General features: G+C 42.5%; 1 protein-coding gene across 1 annotated transcript in view; it reads left to right on the top strand.

Moving 5' to 3' along the window:
- Window positions 1-17,745, top strand: part of SYNE1 (spectrin repeat containing nuclear envelope protein 1) — a 497,076-nt gene that overhangs the window by 244,049 nt on the left and 235,282 nt on the right. The window contains 6 exon segments of the mRNA XM_043543166.1: window positions 2,889-3,025; window positions 9,010-9,187; window positions 11,311-11,493; window positions 13,538-13,681; window positions 14,031-14,186; window positions 17,405-17,569. Coding sequence (XP_043399101.1) covers window positions 2,889-3,025; window positions 9,010-9,187; window positions 11,311-11,493; window positions 13,538-13,681; window positions 14,031-14,186; window positions 17,405-17,569 — 963 coding nt within the window.

Genomic DNA, 17,745 nt, shown 5'->3' with positions numbered 1-17,745 from the left:
GAACCACTGGTATAGTCTCTTTCAGTTCATAACTGCACTTTAAAAGAAAACCCAGGTTTCTGCATTTTGGACAGCTTGTGCGTGAAATTATAGTATGCTATTATAAAGATCTTTCAGTGGTGGTAGTGGTAGGTTAATTGAAAATAAAAACTCCTTCAAACATGAATTTGTTAAGTGCGGGGCATTTGTGGTAAATATTCTTTTTTCAGAAGTACTTGTGACATTTCAGAATAGTGAGTCCTACACTGTAGAACTTGAGAAATCCTGTATGTAAGCAATCAGTATTATGATGGCATAATTGTTACTGCTAGAAAATGTCCTCTGCGTATTTTAGTGTAGCATGATAGCTAAAAGAAATAAGCTTACATTCATTTCTAAGCAACATTACCAGTGTGTAAATAAATAAATTAATTCAAATGTTATATTGGTATTAGAACATCATTGACAATTTGGGAGTTTCAGTGTGGAATCTACTGGTGTTTGAGTGACTCAGAGCAGATATAACCAGTAATGTTGGCATAAATAGTGTAGGTTAGTTAAAGATATGATGTAAATTTCCTGTGGTGAAGTCAGTTTTTCACAGTTTCAGAATAATCAGAGCTGTAGTTTTGTACACACACGATATTGAAATGCCTTTGGACAGTCATTCTGCTGAGTTTCACTGTATCCAAGTTAATTATAAACAGGTTTCACTAAACTTAATATTGCATTGAAGTACTGGTGAGCGATCAAACCACTTTTTTTTTTTTAAGATAACAGGATTTTGTGGTTTTCTTTTTCTCTAAAATCTAGAAGGCTTTTCCTGACAGTTCAGTCTTTATTAAAAATATGGGTAATATATTTGAATTTCCTAATTTACAGTACATTACAGGGTAAAAATCTTCATTTACTCACCCACAACCATCCAGACAGAGTTTTTGGTAAAAAGGGATTAGAAAGGAGGCTATCACCGCAGGTTGCTTGGCTATTATCCATATGCTGTTCTACCAAGCCAGTCAATTGGCTTGTTAGAGTCTTGCAGGTATATGAAAGATTTGACATCTTTTACTGCTGATCTATATATTTAGACTTTTGAATAGCTTCTTAGTTTTATTACATCTTAGTGAATATTGCCCAGTAAACAACCTATTCAAAGAGCTGTGCCTTTTTTATCTTTGTAATTGTCCACAAATAGATTGTAAAACTGTCAAATTATTTTTTTTTTGTAGTTTAAACTACTTGCTAATTTCTTGAGCAGTAATTCCTGGTTTGCAGATGGTTCACAGATATCCCATCGAGAATATAGTGAGTGTACCTGCACCTCTGTCCATATCTGGTCTCGCTCAGGACACCCCCTCACATAATAGGCCTCTTGCCCTTACCCGTGTTAGGGTGGAATCACATGATTCTTTCACTCTTAGACCAGTAACTACTTATCGTCTTGCGGGTTTGACTGGGTTTCATGCATCTGCATTTCTTCCCTTCAACAACTTGTGTCTAGTGATAAAATGGTCAGCAGCCTTCTTTAAACCAAAGTATTTTGGTTTAGCAGTTGGAACAAAACTGTAGAGAAAAAGAGATTTTTTTTTAATCAGCAGACAGCCTTCAGACATATTTAGCCTCATCTAAATTTAGGCTTCATTACTAGCTAAGTTAGATAGACTTTCCTCTAAAGTTATAGGGAGAACACACTTACATTCTCCCCTGTGAGTCTGAGGGTTTCTCAAAAACTCCTCCCCAGCCTGACCAGGAGAGCGGGCTAGTGCCATTAAGACTACTCACTGTGACATTGTACTTTGACACCGCGTTCATTCTCAGTGAATGGTAATCATTGGTCTTGTCTCTGTGTGTGGCCTGTGGGTTAAGGGGTGAAACTCTGCTTCCCTTTCGAAGTCCAATGCATCTATCACTTTTTGGGTTACAGATTAATAACCTGGACCAAACACCCCACATTCATCACACATTCTGCTTATGCATATTTACATAAATTAGACAGTATTGTTTCTATTCTCTGATGGGATGGTTTAGGCAACTTACCAACAAAAATATATTGCAATTATTAAAGTCAGACGTAGACTTTGAAATTTGCTTTAGGAGAATATTTGAGAAAAAACAGAATTTACGTAAGCATTCACACACAGAAAAACTTGAACACTAAAATATTTTCAGAAGAGGAGCATGGTTGGGTAATGAACATGGCTGAATTGAAATTTGCTTTGGAATTCAAGTCAGTATTTTCAGATTAATTCCAGTACTTTCTCAGCCCTAATAATTTTAGCCAAAGGGTAAAATTTTCAAACGTGTCCAAAGTCCCGTTTACAGAAGTGACTTTTTAGGAATTTTTTAAAATGGAGCCTAGGTTCCTAATTCGCTTATGTGCTTTTGAAAAATTTACCCAAAATGTTCAAATATGGATACTTAAAGTTAGGTTCCTAAGTCCATATTTAGGCACCTAAGTAGAAGCTGACTGTCCAGAAGTGCCAAACACCTGCAAATCCCATTGGAAGTTAATGGAAACAGGATGTGCACAGCACCTTTGAAAATCAGGCAAGTTCTGTTTTGGTGCCTAAATTTGATTTTGGGAGCCTTCTTTTAGGCACCCAGAATTGAAAATATTGGCCAGATCTTACAAAAGAACTGTATATGACAGTATTTCTTTGCAGAAGTACCAAATATTTTGCCCATCTTAACGTTTAAATTATTCTGTGTTGATTTTATTAATTTCTTTATTTAAAAGTGACAGCGCTGAGAAAAAGGTACACATCCCATTTTTCTGAGTAATGGTACAATCTCGCTTTAACACAGCACAAACAATGTAAGGCACACCTCATCTAAATTAGTTGACAACAGTATTGAACAGTCACAATTTCAGTTCTTTTCACACTGTTTTTTTTTTTCCCCCCCACCAGGAAACACTGGATGCTCTAACAAAGGCAGAGAATATGACAGAAGAGCTCAAGACTCAATTAAATGACCTTTGTAGATTTTCCAGGGATCTGAGTACCTATTCTGCAAAAGTTTCAGGGTTAATTAAAGAGTACAATAGGTAAGCATTCATCTTATATAAGTTAAACAATACTCTGTGTGTGTAACGTATACATTTTGATCTAGGATACCATAAGTTAGAAATTCACAAGTAAACAGTGGATTATTTACTGATTGCCTTAAACTTGATGGTAATAAAGGTTGAAAAAAATTGCCAATTTTTTTTTAAGGCCTTGATTGAGTCATAAGACTCAGCTTTGAATGGTTAAGAATTGGCACTGTGAATGACAACAGATAGTCATTGGGCCAGAGACAGAGAGTGAGAATAACTCTATAGCCTGGTGATTTGGACACTCACCAAAAATGTGGGAGAATCGAATTCAAATCCCTGCTTCAATGATTATTTAATTGTTTATACAAAGTGGGAAAGTTTCCACAGGAGAGATTGAGAGAATATCCCATAATCTAGTGGCTAGGACACTCTCCTGCAGGGTAGGAGACCCAAGTTCGCATCCCTTTTTCACATCAGGCAGAAGAGGGTGTATCGGGGTGTACCAACCCCGCACTGGGCTGCTGGGAGCAGACCAATCATTGTGGGCCCAGGTGGCCATGCCCCATTTCCTCTGCTGCACATGCTCCAGGTGGAGAAGCCAGATAAAAGGAGCCAGCACAGCTCAGTTGGGGTGGGCAACAGAGGAGGAAGGACGTACACTGCTGGTTCCTGCAGTGCTTCTGGCGGTAGAGCCTGACTACGCTCCAGGAGACTTGCCGATGGCGGAGACTGCTGGGAAGCCAAGCCGCCACCTGCTGAGGAGGCTGCTGCCTGCTCTGAGTCCCAGGCCAGAGGGAAGTAAGTCCTACAGACTATTTGTTTGTTTTGCCCCACCGAGGGGCCATAGACTGACTGATGTTTTCCCCTGTCCAGGGGGCTAATTCACCAAGTGCCACTGCTGGCCCAGCTGGGAGGTTGCAGGGCTCCAGACTGGTTGTTTTGTTTTGTCCGTCCAGAGACCACGGACTAGTTTGTTAAGTGACCCCCGTCAGGGGGCCCGAGACCCACTTGGACGAAATCACCCACTTAACAGGGAATTCTGACAACAGGGTGATGGGGTATACCGGGAAGGGAAGCTGGAGGCTGGGGCCAGTGCCACAGAGCTCCGAGGCCGACACATTGAAGGGTCGATGTTATGAGTGTGGCCAGAAGGGACACTTCAGATGGCACTGACCTTTCATGGACTGCAATTATGGCCAGGTCTGGGTAGCAGGTTCTCGGGCCTGGCAAAGATGCTCACCAAAACTGATAGTCCCTATGCAGGTCAATGGCACTCCAGTATCCAGTCTTATTGACTTGGGTTGCAGCCCAACTCTCATATGGGCCAATCTGGTGAAGTCACTGGACTGGACAGAAGCCCTATATACCTTCAGTACATCCACAGGGATGTACAACTATACCCCGCCACTAAGGTAAAGCTAAAGGTGGGCAGTCTCAAGGAGACATGCCGGGTCGGTCTGGCCAAAAAGGTGGCATATCCCGCAGTCCTAGGTCAAGACCAATGTTCCCTCTAATTTTTAACAGGCCGTGTGCACAAAAAATTTCTTCTGTGCCGCCACCGAAGGAAAAGAAAAAAAAAGAAGCCGCTGAAGTTGGAGTGCTTGCGGTGTTTCACCATGTGCGCGGGGTTTAAGATCTGTGTGCAAGCGCACAGCTTAGAGGGAACAGTGGTCAAGACTGGTCCTGGTTTAGGGAGATCCTGCAAGAATGGGTGCGCCGTCCATTGGCAGAAACAAACCAGAGGCCATGGGTGAGGGGACCTAGGCCAGAAGGAAGAAGAAGGATGGGACGAGAGACCCTCCTGCCCTGCAGAAGGCCCCGGACCACGCCCTGCAGGAGGGGAGATGCTGGAAGTGAAGCGGGAATGACTGATGGGGACTTCCTGGGAGAGCAAAGAGAAGACCCCACCCTGAGTCGTGTGTGGGAGCAATTGACCCCAACCGAGGAGGAAGGGGACGCCAATCCACAGACACCCCAGGGACCACACTTTGAGGTCCACGATGAATGCCTTTACTGGATGACCAAGAACCCGCAAACGCAAGAAGTGATCCAACACTGGTGCCATGTAAGTTTCGGCGTGACCTGCTGCAGTTGGTGAGAGAAGACCCCACGCCAGGTGGCCCTTAGGTTTTTCTGGCCCGGCATCCATAGGGAAGAGAGCGACTTGTGTGTCTACTGCCCAGAGAGCCAAAGGCCCAGTCCCAGAGGGATACCCAAGGCGCCCCGATCCCCCACCCAGTGGTAGGAGTGTCATTTGAGAGGATAGGCATGGACCTAATTGGGCCCTTCGAGAAGAGCGGCTCGGGGTTCCGCTACATATTGGTGGTGGTAGACTATGCAACCTGATACCCTGAGGCTGCGACTGCAACTGTCATAGCAAAGGAACTCTTGAAAATGTTTGCCCAAGTCGGGATACCAAAAGAGATACTGACAGATTGGGGCGCCAACTTTTCATATCGACTAATGGCGAAGCTATGCAAGCTACTAAACATCCAGGCCCTGAAGACTTCTGTCTACCATCCCCAGACCGATGGCTTAGTCAAGAGTTTTAATGGGACCTTGAAATCAATGCTCTGTAAATTCGTGGACGACGACCCACAACATTGGGATAAACTGTTACCTGACTTGCCGTTCACAATACGGGAGGTACCCCAAGTGTCCAAGGGGTTCTCTCCATTTGAACTGTCTTTCAGGAGGCAACCCAGGGGGATCCTGGACCTCCTTCACAAAACCTGGGAGGAACAAGAGTCCCGAGTTACAGGGTCAGTTCCATATATATTACAGCTGCGGGAGTACCTTAAGAGGCTCGGTGGGTTTGCCCACGATAATCTAATGAAAGCCTAACAGACCCGAGGCAGAGATACACCCAGGGAACTCATCTCCAGACCTTCAAACCCAGTGATTGTGTCTTGTTGTTACTCCCCTCATCTGAGTCCAAACTGTTAGCCAAATGGCAGGGACCATTTGAAGTGGTCCGAAGAGTGAGACTGGTAGATTACGAGGACGGCGACACGATATTAGAGTGTACCACATCAACCTCTTAAAGGCCTGGAGGGCCCAGAAGGGCATGCTAATTGCACCTTACCTGGCTGACCCTGAATTAGGACCAGACGCGTTGAACCCCCCGCCCCCATCGACACAACAGTGGTCTTCGGGCAGGAGCTCAATGAAGAACAATGACAACAACTGCAACGACTGACCCAGTCCTTTCCAGCTGTTCTATCACCCCACCCCAGACGGGCAAAGATGGCATACCATCACATAGCTATGAGCCCAGGACAGAGGGTGCGAGATCATCACCGGTCATTGCCCTGGAAGATGCGGGGCATCGTCAAGGAAGAACTTGAGGTGAAGCTAGCCTTGGGGGTCATGGAAGAGTCCCATAGTGAGTGGAGAAGTCCTGTTCTAAAACCAGACTGGTTCACAAGGTTCTGCATAGATTTTCAAAAAGTAAATGCGATCTCCTGGTTTGATGCATACCCTATGCTACGGGTAGAAGAGATTCTGGAACAGTTGGGGAATGCTGAGCTCATATCTACTCTCGATTTAACAAAGAGATACTGGCAAATTCCCCTGACTCCTGCTTCCCAGGAGAAGACAGCTTTTGCCATACTGTTCGGCCTCTTCCAATTTATGACCATGCCATTTGGGCTACATGTGGCCGCTGTGACCTTTCAGAGGCTTATGGAACAGCTACTGCGGCCACACGAGCAATATGCAGTGGCCTATATCGACGATATAGTGATATACAATACCAGCTGGGAGGACCATCTTAGACATCTCACTTGGGTGCTGCAAGCCCTTGGAGGACTTGGCCGTCAATACGGCTTTTCCAAGTGTCACCTAGAACAAAAGGAGGTAACATATCTGGGATACACGGTGGGGTGGGGCAGCTGTGCCCACTCATGGATAAGGTCTAAGCTCTGAGAGACTGTCCAACCCCCACAACCAAGAGGCAGATGAGACAGTTTCTGAGCTTGGCCGGCGACTACAGACGTTTTCTTCCAGCGTTTGCCACATTAACAGCACCCCTAACAGACCTGATGAAAAACTCCCAATCCAAGAGAGTACAGTGGTCTAGGGACTGCGAATACGCTTTCCAGACCTTGAGGAAGTGGTTAAGTCAGGAGCCAGTCTTTTTTCACCCAGATTTTTCAAAAAGGTTTATACTCCAGACCAATGCTTCAGAGGTAGGCCTTTGAGCAGTCCTGTCGCAAGAGCCTGAGGGGGAGGAGCACCTGATGCTCTATCTGAGTAGAAGGTTATTCCATCACGAGACAAGGTATTCCACAATAGAAAAAGAGGGACTGGCTGTGAAATGGGCTGTTGAAGCCCTATGGTACTACCTATTGGGGAATCCCTTCCAACTTTTCACAGGTCATGCACCCCTGTGATGTCTCCATTCTATGAAAGACACTAATGCCAGGATTATGAGATGGTACCTTGCCGTCCAACCCTACCAATTTGAGGTACTTCACCACCTGGGCCAAGCCCATGCAAATGCTGACTTCTTTTCCTGAGTAGGAGGGAGGGAGGAGAGGACAGGACAGGGGGCAACTGTCTGATCTGGACTTGAGGGGGAGGGTGTGTGACGGGGTGTACCAATCCCACACTTCGCCGCTGGGGGCGGGCCAATCATTGTGGGCCCAGGCGGCCATGCCCCCTTTCCCTTGCTGTGCATGCTCCAGGTGAAGAAGCCAGATAAAAGGAGTCAGTCCAGCTCAGTCAGGGCGGGCACCAGAGGAGGAAGGATGTACACTTCCAGTTCCTGCGACGCTCCTGGTGGTACAGCCTGAAGACCTGGACTACGCTCCAGGTGACTTGCCAACAGCAGAGACTGCTAGGGAAGCCAAGCCGCCACCCGCTGAAGTGGCTGCTCCCTGCTCTGTGTCCCAGCCCAGAGGGAAGTAAGGCCTACAGACTGTCTGTTTTGCGCCACCACAGGGCTGCAGCCTGATTGCTGCTTTGCTGTGCCCAGGAGGCTAATTCACCACGTGCTAGGGGCTGCAGGGCTCTAGACTGTTTATGTACCTGCCCAGGGACTGCAACCCAATTGCTGCTAGGTACTATTGCCTGTCCCCCCTGCTGTTTGTTTCTGTTGTCTGCCCAGAGACTATGGACTAGTCGGTTAAGTGACCCTGTCAGGGCCGAGACCCACTTGGCCGAAATCACCCACATAACAGGGAATCCTGACGACAGGGTGTACCAACCCAGCAATAGACCGACGGGGGCACCCCAACTTGACACACAGGGCCCCCATCACAGAGGGAATTGAACTTGGGTCTTCCACATGCCAAGTGAGTGCCCTGAACACTTAGCTAAGGGTTATAAGGATGGCTGAAGCATCACCACTGGCCATTTTGTAAACAGCACCTAAATTCTGGGGGGGGAGAAAAAAGTGGCCAAAACTACGTAGTGAATTGCTGTTGAATTCACGAAGAGGTTCTAGTCTACTAAAATCTCATTTTTTTTTTTTTTTTTGGTGAACAAACTATTCATGTGGAAAAAGTCACCCAGCTCTAGCAAGGGTATTACTCATCTGAATGAGCCCTGGGAAAAATCTGTGACTCAGCATCACAATTCCTCCCCTGCTTTTCCTTTTTTCCTGGGAGGAATTAAGTTGCAACAGCTCTTTCCCTGCTCATTTTACTCCCTCCTCCCTGGCCGCTCTCACTTTGGCTCAGCTCTGCTGGCCGGTGCAGTTTGGGGGTGGAGCCAAGGCTCTGCTCACTCCCTCTTACTTGCTTGTGGTGGTGGGAAGTATGCACTCTAGACCTGTTAGGTTTTGCAGGAGGTGGTGGCTTTTTCCCCCGTGGCCATATAAGATAAGAACACAATCTAACCCTAAACAAATTGTTCAGTTGCTTTTAGTCTCAAAGTATATATAATATGAGTCTTAGTGTAATACCTGTGGAAATGCCTATTTCATTGTATTTAATTGACTCTCCCATCCCCCCCTGTTTTCATTTAACTCCGTAAAATGACAAACTCAGCCTCTGTCTACAAGCTTCAAAGGGCTGTCAGAATAAAGAGGAGGTTTTGCAGCAGAGATTCCGGACAGCTTTCAGGGACTTCCAACAGTGGCTGGTCAGTTCAAAAATCACCACCGCCAAATGTTTTGACATGCCTCAAAATATCAGTGAAGCACTGACAAGTCTACAGAAAATACAGGTAATTGCACCAGAATCAGATACTGATTTAAGAGGGACATGATTAGCTTAAAACCAACACATCTGTCTGAATTTTGTTTACTTACTATTTTTAGTTTACTGTTGTTACAGCAAGACTAATTATGACTATAACTGAGAAGGACTAGAGAATTATTTTTTTTCTCTGTTCGGTTTGTTTATTTTGTGGATAGCCATTTTCACTATTTTCCACATTGTAGGACATGTCTATACTGTAAACACAGGGTGTGATTACAACCCAAACTCACAGACCTGAGCAAACTTTACTCTAGCTAGCTCAAATCTCAGTAGCGCAGGAGTGGTCTATCCAGGGTTTTGGATAGGCTTGTTCAGCCTGCGCAGAAACCCCTTCTGCCAGAGCTTCACCACTTGGGGACCCAAGCCAGCTAAATTAATGTTAGCTCAGGTATGTCGGCTTGAGCCGCAGTCACACTGTGCGATTAAATTTAGACCTACTCATAGTCAGTTTCCTCCATCCATCTGGGTCTTTCACACAGTGACACGGGGGAAACATATGTTTTAAAAATAGGAAAATGTTTGTAAAACAACAACACAAAATGGAAGGCAAGAACATTATGTGGTACCTGAAACTATTTCAAAGTAATAGTTTCTGCAAACTTTTCATCATGTATGAATATAATCTTTATAATGTAAGTAAATGACCACAAACATGCCAGCAGGCAATTAACTTGTATATTTTTCAGTTAAAGGTAATACTAATCCTTCTTCAATAGTTTATTTGCAGATTCCAAGTCCCAAAACAGATAATTTTCCCCTTGGAATTGTACTTAAAATTTTGCTTAATGTTGGATTAATGTCTCACTTTTTCATCGAAGGAATCCCACTTTAGAAGGAGAAAATTCTTTGGCTGTTTCTGGTAACGATGTTTGGGAATAACAGAAATGTCAGCCCATTTGTCATTCGAGCAGTGACAAGCAATTTTTATTCATCATGAAAACCTTGCATGATTAAAATAACCATTTGCTCAACTTCTGCCTAAAAGCGTAAATTCATGATTGCTATGCACAGTATACGCATTCTGCATAAAAGAACTTCTGCTCATACTTCCTGGCATTTCTCAAGAAACCATGTTCACTTTCATTCCTTAATCCCTCCAGCAGTTAGGAATCCATTAGCCTGTTTGATGTCAGTAAACATTCATAGGTTCATAATGTAAAACTTCCATTGACCTCAGTGGGGCTAGGTTTTCACTCACAGATTTTAGAGACAGAAGGGGCCATTCTGATCATCAAGTCTGACTTCCTGTGTAACACAGAACTTCACCCATTAATTTTTTGCATTAAGCCCATAACTTCTTAATCTGGAAGTAATTTGGTAAGGTAATTGTGAACCAGAAGCTTTATATTATGGCAATTCTGATCATCATCATCATCATAATAAATATCTTTAGTTATATATTTCCTTTCAATCCAAAGATTCACAAAATACTTTTACAATTATACACAGAAATTTCACCCATAACTGAAATACAGGTACTTCTGAGGTGGAATTTGAAATATCCACATTATGCAATAGCTCCATGAAGTGCAGAATACCTTGAATTGCGGAAGTAACTAAGCAGACTGTAATTACCACAATTAGCGTTTGTCCCGAATAGCAGGGTTAACACCCCTACGCTCTTGGGTTTTTTGTTTTTTTTGTTTTGTTTTTAAAGGCCTATGTGGTTATTGAAGATTCCAAGTGAGTTACACTGTATGTGTCACCTAAAAGATGATCTCTCTAGTAGCAAAGTAACTCAGACCACCATGCCTGGGTGTGCGTTCAATATCTACTCTGAGCAAAGTCTACCTGCCACCTACTGAATCCCTAGTATTGCTTCTTCTTGCAACACACTGAGATTTTCAAAGCGGTATCCTATCCCAGTAAAGAATGGGTCATTTTATGAATTCTCACACAGTCCGAGCTTGTTAGTATCCCTTTCGTTTAGGCTCGTGGTACCTCTGGTCTAGGTTGTTGCTGTCCCTAAAGCCTCTGATTTTTACTGGGTATAAAGTGGAATGCATTTAAACAAACATGAGTTGGTGTGATTGTGAAAACTCTTTCTGCACATTATCTATAACTAATTGGCTAATTTCTTTTGCCAAGGAATCCTTATCTGAAAGTGAAAATGGCCAGCGTAAACTAAACATTGTGGTGTTCAAGGGAGAATTGCTGAGCACTATTCTGCCCCAAGAAAAGGCTAAAGTTATCCAGGCCAAAGTTGTTACTGCTAAAGAAGACTGGAAAAATTTTCTCTCCACCCTGCACCAGAAGGAATCTGCTTTGGAGGTATGGAGCCAGTCAAACAGGAAATGGATTGAATAGAAACCTTTTTTTTTCTTTTCTTTTGCCTTTCTGATTACATGCATCTTGATAGACTGAGTGCTTTACATTTCTTGTTACTGAGGAAGGTCAGCTTTGCTGTCTGGTTCTTGCTCATGTGCTCAGGGGCTAATTGATCACCCATATGTGACATCAGGAAGGAATTTTTCCCTAGGGCACATTGGTAGTGGCTTGTGGGGGATGGGGGAGTCGCCTTTCTTAACAGCATGGAGTGTGGGTTACTTGCTGGGTTTAAGTGGGTATTATTGTGTCTCGGTCCCTCCTATTCTCTGCCTATCACATATAATAGTTTAATCTCCTGTGGGCTGTAATATTTTGGCCTAATTTTGGTTGAGATTTAGTGAACAGATGCTGGATGGTGGTAGTGGCCTGTGATAGACAGTATGTCAGACTAGATAATGTGGTCCTCCCTTCTGGCCTTGGAATCTATGGCTCTATGATAACTAGTTCTAAGTGCCCCTAAGTGATGCAACTGGAAAATGGCTAAGCTCAGAGGGTCAGATTCTGTCACCCTTACTCCTATTGAGTAGTTCTTTACCAAACAAGTCATCCCATTAATTTAAATATCATAGCTCACATAGTGATGTACTAGTCAAGACAGAGGATGATGGAATCTGGCTCAACCTCAACAGCTTGAGTTTCATCCCTACACCAAATAACTAAGGTGCATGAAAATACATTGTTTTAGTGCAAGACTCTGATACCCTTGTTCCATGAGTAGTTCGACTGATTTAAATGGGCCAGCTCAAATAGTCTTACTCGTGTTTAATAGTACCTTGCTATCAGAATCTGGGCCTTCATGCAATCACTAGACCAAGTTTGTCCCACTGAAATGTAATTAAGATTTACCCAAGCAAATATTTTAATCATAGATACAATGTGACACCACAGTAGTCTGCGCCTTTCAAAATGTCTTGTTCAAGTAGCATAGTTTTTATCCCGGGGAAGGATAGCTCAGTGGTTTGAGCATTGGCCTGCTAAACCCAGGATTGTGAGTTCAATCCTTGTGGGGCCGTTTGGCGATCTGGGGCAAAAATTGGAGATTGGTCCTGCTTTGAGCAGGGGGTTGGACTAGATGACCTCCTGAGGTCCCTTCCAACCCTGGTATTTTATGATTCTATGAAAGATGTTTAATTTCTAACACAGTATACTTCAAGTTCAGAAGGGGCCATGACACAGAACTTAAAACTGGATGATCATAACATAGGCCATAAAATCTCTCCCAGTGATTTCAGTTTCAAGCCCCTAACTTCTAGTTGAGACAGAAAATATCTTTTAGGTCAGTTTTAAATTGCATTGACAGGAAATGTAGGAAACTCTTTGGGCCAGATCCTCACCTCTTGTAAATCAGCACCAAAGACAATGGAGCTACACTGATTTAGGCCTTCTTTGTCTCAGAGTGGATGTGTGGGGAGATGTCATGCAGTACAGTGGACACATCCTGTGCTGTTCTCACATGGACGGGGATTAATCCTTCTAAACCCAGAAGTTTCAGTCCCATATCCTAAATCTTTCATTCTGAAGTGAATGAAAAGAAAATCAGTCAAAAAAACTAGAGAAAACTAAACTACGTGAATTATGCTGGTTAGATCTTTTTAATCCACATTGATTGTTTTAGATATTCTCCTCTCAGCCAATGGAAGGAGTCCACAGGAAAAATATGCAGTCAGCAAGGGCTTTTAAAGGCTTATTTATAAGGACTTGAAAGTAAAGCAAATTACAATCAGAAAGTAATGGTTCAACTAAGCTCTTGGCTGTGAAGATGTCCTTTTTAAAATCATTTTCCCCACTCTGGCTCCCAAACGTAGCCTTCCTCCTGATCATTTGTGCAGGATGGGAGAGAAAGCAGAGCTGAAATGAACCCTTCACACCTTAGCATACCCGTGTATGCATACCTCTGGGTTTGGGTTATAGATTGCATAATAACATTGCAGCAAACTTAGTCATGCATTGATTTTTTTTTTTAAATGTGCACATCACGTCTCCACAGAACTTAAAGATCCAGATGAAGGACTTTGAAGCAAGTGCTGAGCCTCTCCAGGACTGGCTGAACACAACTGAGAAGATGATGCAAGAAAGCAGTAGTCGACTGCATGACCTCCCTGCAAAGAGGAAAGAACAACAAAAGTTACAGGTGATAAGGGCCTAAAAACACATCCAGCCATCCCTAGCCTGATTTCCTGTGTCATGAATTCCTAATAAATGCTTGATCATGCTGGCACCCTGATCTCCAGCTAAAGGCTGCATCCAGTTTTGGGGCTTACTTCAATCCTCAGGCAGATTTTGTGTCTCAGCACTTCTTGATGACATGTGTTGTTTCCTTTCTGTGTCTGTATCATGTGCAAAATGATCAACTGTTGCCTTTTTTTAAGATGCTTGCTGATGGCCAGGGCATGAATTTCCATGTTAACAGGGCTGCTTCCTTTCTTTTTTGCTTGCTCTTTTGCACCCGCACTTAATAGTAACATGCTTGTGCTTTACAGTCTGTCCTTGAGGAAATAAGCTGCCACGAGCCTCAGCTCAACAGGCTAAAAGAAAAAGCTCAGCAGCTGTGGGAGGAGCAAGCTGCCAGCAAAAGCTTTATGCGCAGAGTGTCTCAGCTATCTTCTCAATACCTAGCTCTAAGCAATCTAACCAAGGTAATGCACCCCCACTGTGTGCGCTTTCCAGCAGTTCTTGTGAATGTGACAAGTGAAAACGAATGGTTGAATTCTGAAATATCGCAACTGTCCTGCTGCTGTATTGTATGGTATGTCTGCTCTATCCTATGTCTGAGGCTTGTGGTATAGAGGGGAAAGGTGTGTGTGGATCGTTTACCTGGTTGAACACTGAGCGAATTGTTTTTTCCAATGCACTGGTCTGAGAAGAGAAACTGAGAGTCCACATACATGGGATATAATTCCTTCCCTCCTCCCCGCCCCCCGCAAAAAATGGTAGTTTGCGGGGAGTTATGTTTTAAATGAAACAAATTTGGATGTTTTGAATGAAAAAAGCAAGCCATGATTTACGGCATTTAGCATAATTTAGTTTGATAATCAGTATTTCCGGGAGCATGTACGGTAATTATTTTTCAAAACTTGGGGGTATTTTATACAGAATCACAATACTGAAATGTTGCTAATACTTAACCAGTCCTCATATTAAAGCTTAATATCTCCATTATGAATTTCTGTGTCTAGAAGTTGGTAGATTGGTTTCAGCATTTTTAAAAAGCATTTGTTAGCTGTTAGGGTGCTTCTGAGTTATCAGAGCGAGGTAGCATTCTCTAGTGGCTTGGGCACTGGATTGAGGCTGGGAGACCTGCATCTTTTTCCCATCTATCCCACTGACGTGCTGTGTGACATTGGGCAAGTCAACTCACCACTGTGTGCCTCCCTTTCCCCTCTTACCTTCTGTCTTCCTTGTCTATTTGAATTGTAAGCTGTTTAGAGCAAGGACTATATCACTCCTGCAATGCCTATCATGGTGGGACCTTGATCTCAGCTGGAGATCAAGCAGGCACTACTGTAATATAAACAATTATGAATATTAGAAGTGTGTTATTGGAGACCATTTAATATGAGACCATTTAATAAAGTATCTCATTTCTATTTTTAATAATTACTAGTTTGTTAATTTGTCAACTAAGTGTACACAAATAGAGAAATATGAAACATATAGTCATATAATATACAAAAATATTGTATATAGGGCCATATCATGTTCTTCATGTTAAAAAAAAAACCCACAGGAAGGGAAAAGGAATATGGGGAAATTCTCACAAGTTGAAACTAATGAAATTCCTTGCATATCTTAAAATCAGAGACTGGGAGTTTGTGGAATGTCACACACCCTGGCTCTATGTACCTTCTTATATGGGGCAATCCCAAAGATCTGTACCCAAAGCATCAGCAGAGTGCCGCTGCTTGCACAGAGCTGTGAGATGCCTTCCTACAAAAGTGTGTGCTCACACTGTGTACTACCACAAGTTTCTAAGTGATCTTCAGGGGCAGTCCTGTGCGGAGTGTATTGAAATAATTCAGTCCTGAGGTGATGAAGGTATTGATAAGGTAAGGCAAGATCCATATGTGGAAGAAAAGGATGTAAGAAAATGGAAATAGGTCTAACAAAAACCAATAGCTGGAAACTGAAGTGAGACAAATTCAAATGAGAAATTACATGCAATTTGGAGTCCATTAACTACTCCAAATCTCTCTGCCATATGACACTTCAGAACATAGACACAATGGGCTGAGTTAAAGATAGTACTGAAATTAAGGAGTGAATTTACTGTCCACAAAGTCAGGTTTTATGTCCCTCCTCTAGAAGGATGATAGACTATGAAGTATACATATTTTATGGATTATGGATGAAGTATACATATCTAATATTATTTTAATATTAAATATTATTTTAATAATTTTTTTATTTAGTTCTGTATATAGTATATATTGAAGTGGCTAACTAATAGGTCTCAAAATGTAATTGTAAATGGGGAATTATCATAGGGTGGCTGTGTTTCCTGTGGATCCCTCGGGGACCAGCTCTTCGCCCTATGCTATTTAATATTTTTATCAGTGACCCAAAAGAAAACATAAAATCATCACTGATAAAGTTTGCAGATGACACACAAATTTGGGGAGTGGGAAATAATGAAGATAGGTCATTGATTCAAAGCGATTTTGGTCAGTTGGTAAACTGGGCACAAGCAAACATTACATGTTTTAATATGGCTAAATGTAAATTTATTCATTAGAAACAGAGAATATAGGCCATCCTTACAGAATAGGGGACTCTATACTGGGGAGCAGTAACTGTGAAAAAGTTTTGTGGGGGAGCAGATAATTACTTGAACATGAGCTCCAAATGTGATGCTCTGGCCAAAAGAGCTTAAGCAGGGAATCTCGAGTAGAGGTAGAAAGATTATTTTACCCGTGTATTTGGCACTTGTGTGACTGCTGCTGGAATACTATGTCCAGTTCTGGTGTCCACAATTCAAGAAGGATGTTGATAATTTGGAGAGGGATCAGAGAAGAGTCAGAGAATGATTAAAGGATTAGAAAACATGCCTTACAGTGATAGACTCTAAAAGCTCAATGTATTAGCTTAACAAAGAGAAAGTTAAGGGGTGAATTGATTAGAATCTTAGATATGTGCATGGGGAACAGATATTTAATAATGGGCTCTTCAGTCTAGCTGAGAAAGGTATAATAATATGATCCAATGACTGAAAATTGCATGTAGACAAATTAGACTGCAATTAAGCCATACATTTTTAATGGTGAGAATAATTGACCGTTGGAACAATTTACCAGTTCTTATTATAGATTCCCCACCACTGATGATTTTTAAATCAAGGGTGGATGTTTTTCTAAAAGGTCTGCTCTGATAATTATTTGGGGGAAGTTCTGTTGCATGTGTTACACAGGTGGGTAGACAAGATTATCACAGCGGTCCCTTCTGACCATGGAATCTATTAATTGAAAAAATGTAAATGAAAATGGCTACTTTATGTAAAAAAATTTCTCACTTATAAGTAAGTCCTTCAAATGGTTCTGCTAATGTAGTTTTTTACGAGACTGACTGATTTGTTTATACACTTAGATCTATTGATACATTGCATAGACTGAAAAAGGGAGCATTTGAAGAGCCAAATCTTCTAATTTGGGGGACTAAATGTAGTGTACTTGTAAAATTGGCACATGCATATAGTGGGTGCACCACTCATGCAAAGCAGATAACTGCACCTATACGCACTTGAGCATGCAACATATGCATGAAATATGGTAGACACAGTTTAGCCACCTGCCCTAAGTGCATACTGAGCGGTAACAATCACTGGAATGGATGGCAGTGTTAATTTCCATATGAATTTCAGGAGAAGGTTTCCAGAATGGATAGGATTGTCGCAGAGCACCATCAGTTCTCTCATGGCATAAAAGAACTCCAGGACTGGATGGCTGATACAATTCATATGCTGGAATCTTACTGTCTCCCCACAGCAGACAAAAGTGTTCTAGACAGCAGAATATTAAAGCTGGAGGTATGTAAACAAATGGCTACAAAGATGACACACACAGGACACATTACTTCAGTTGCTATGAAATAGTGACCACTATAAGTAAGTTTGCAAAATTCAAACACCAATTTTTCATTTACCTCAAAAAAACATTTGGAAAAATGTTGCCTTTTGGAGTAAAAAGGATAAGATAAGATAAA

This window comes from Chelonia mydas, chromosome 3 (assembly GCF_015237465.2).
Source record: "Chelonia mydas isolate rCheMyd1 chromosome 3, rCheMyd1.pri.v2, whole genome shotgun sequence".
Taxonomy (NCBI): domain Eukaryota; kingdom Metazoa; phylum Chordata; order Testudines; family Cheloniidae; genus Chelonia; species Chelonia mydas.
Note: the sequence above shows the minus strand (reverse complement) of the source record. Positions and strands in the feature narration are given on the sequence as shown.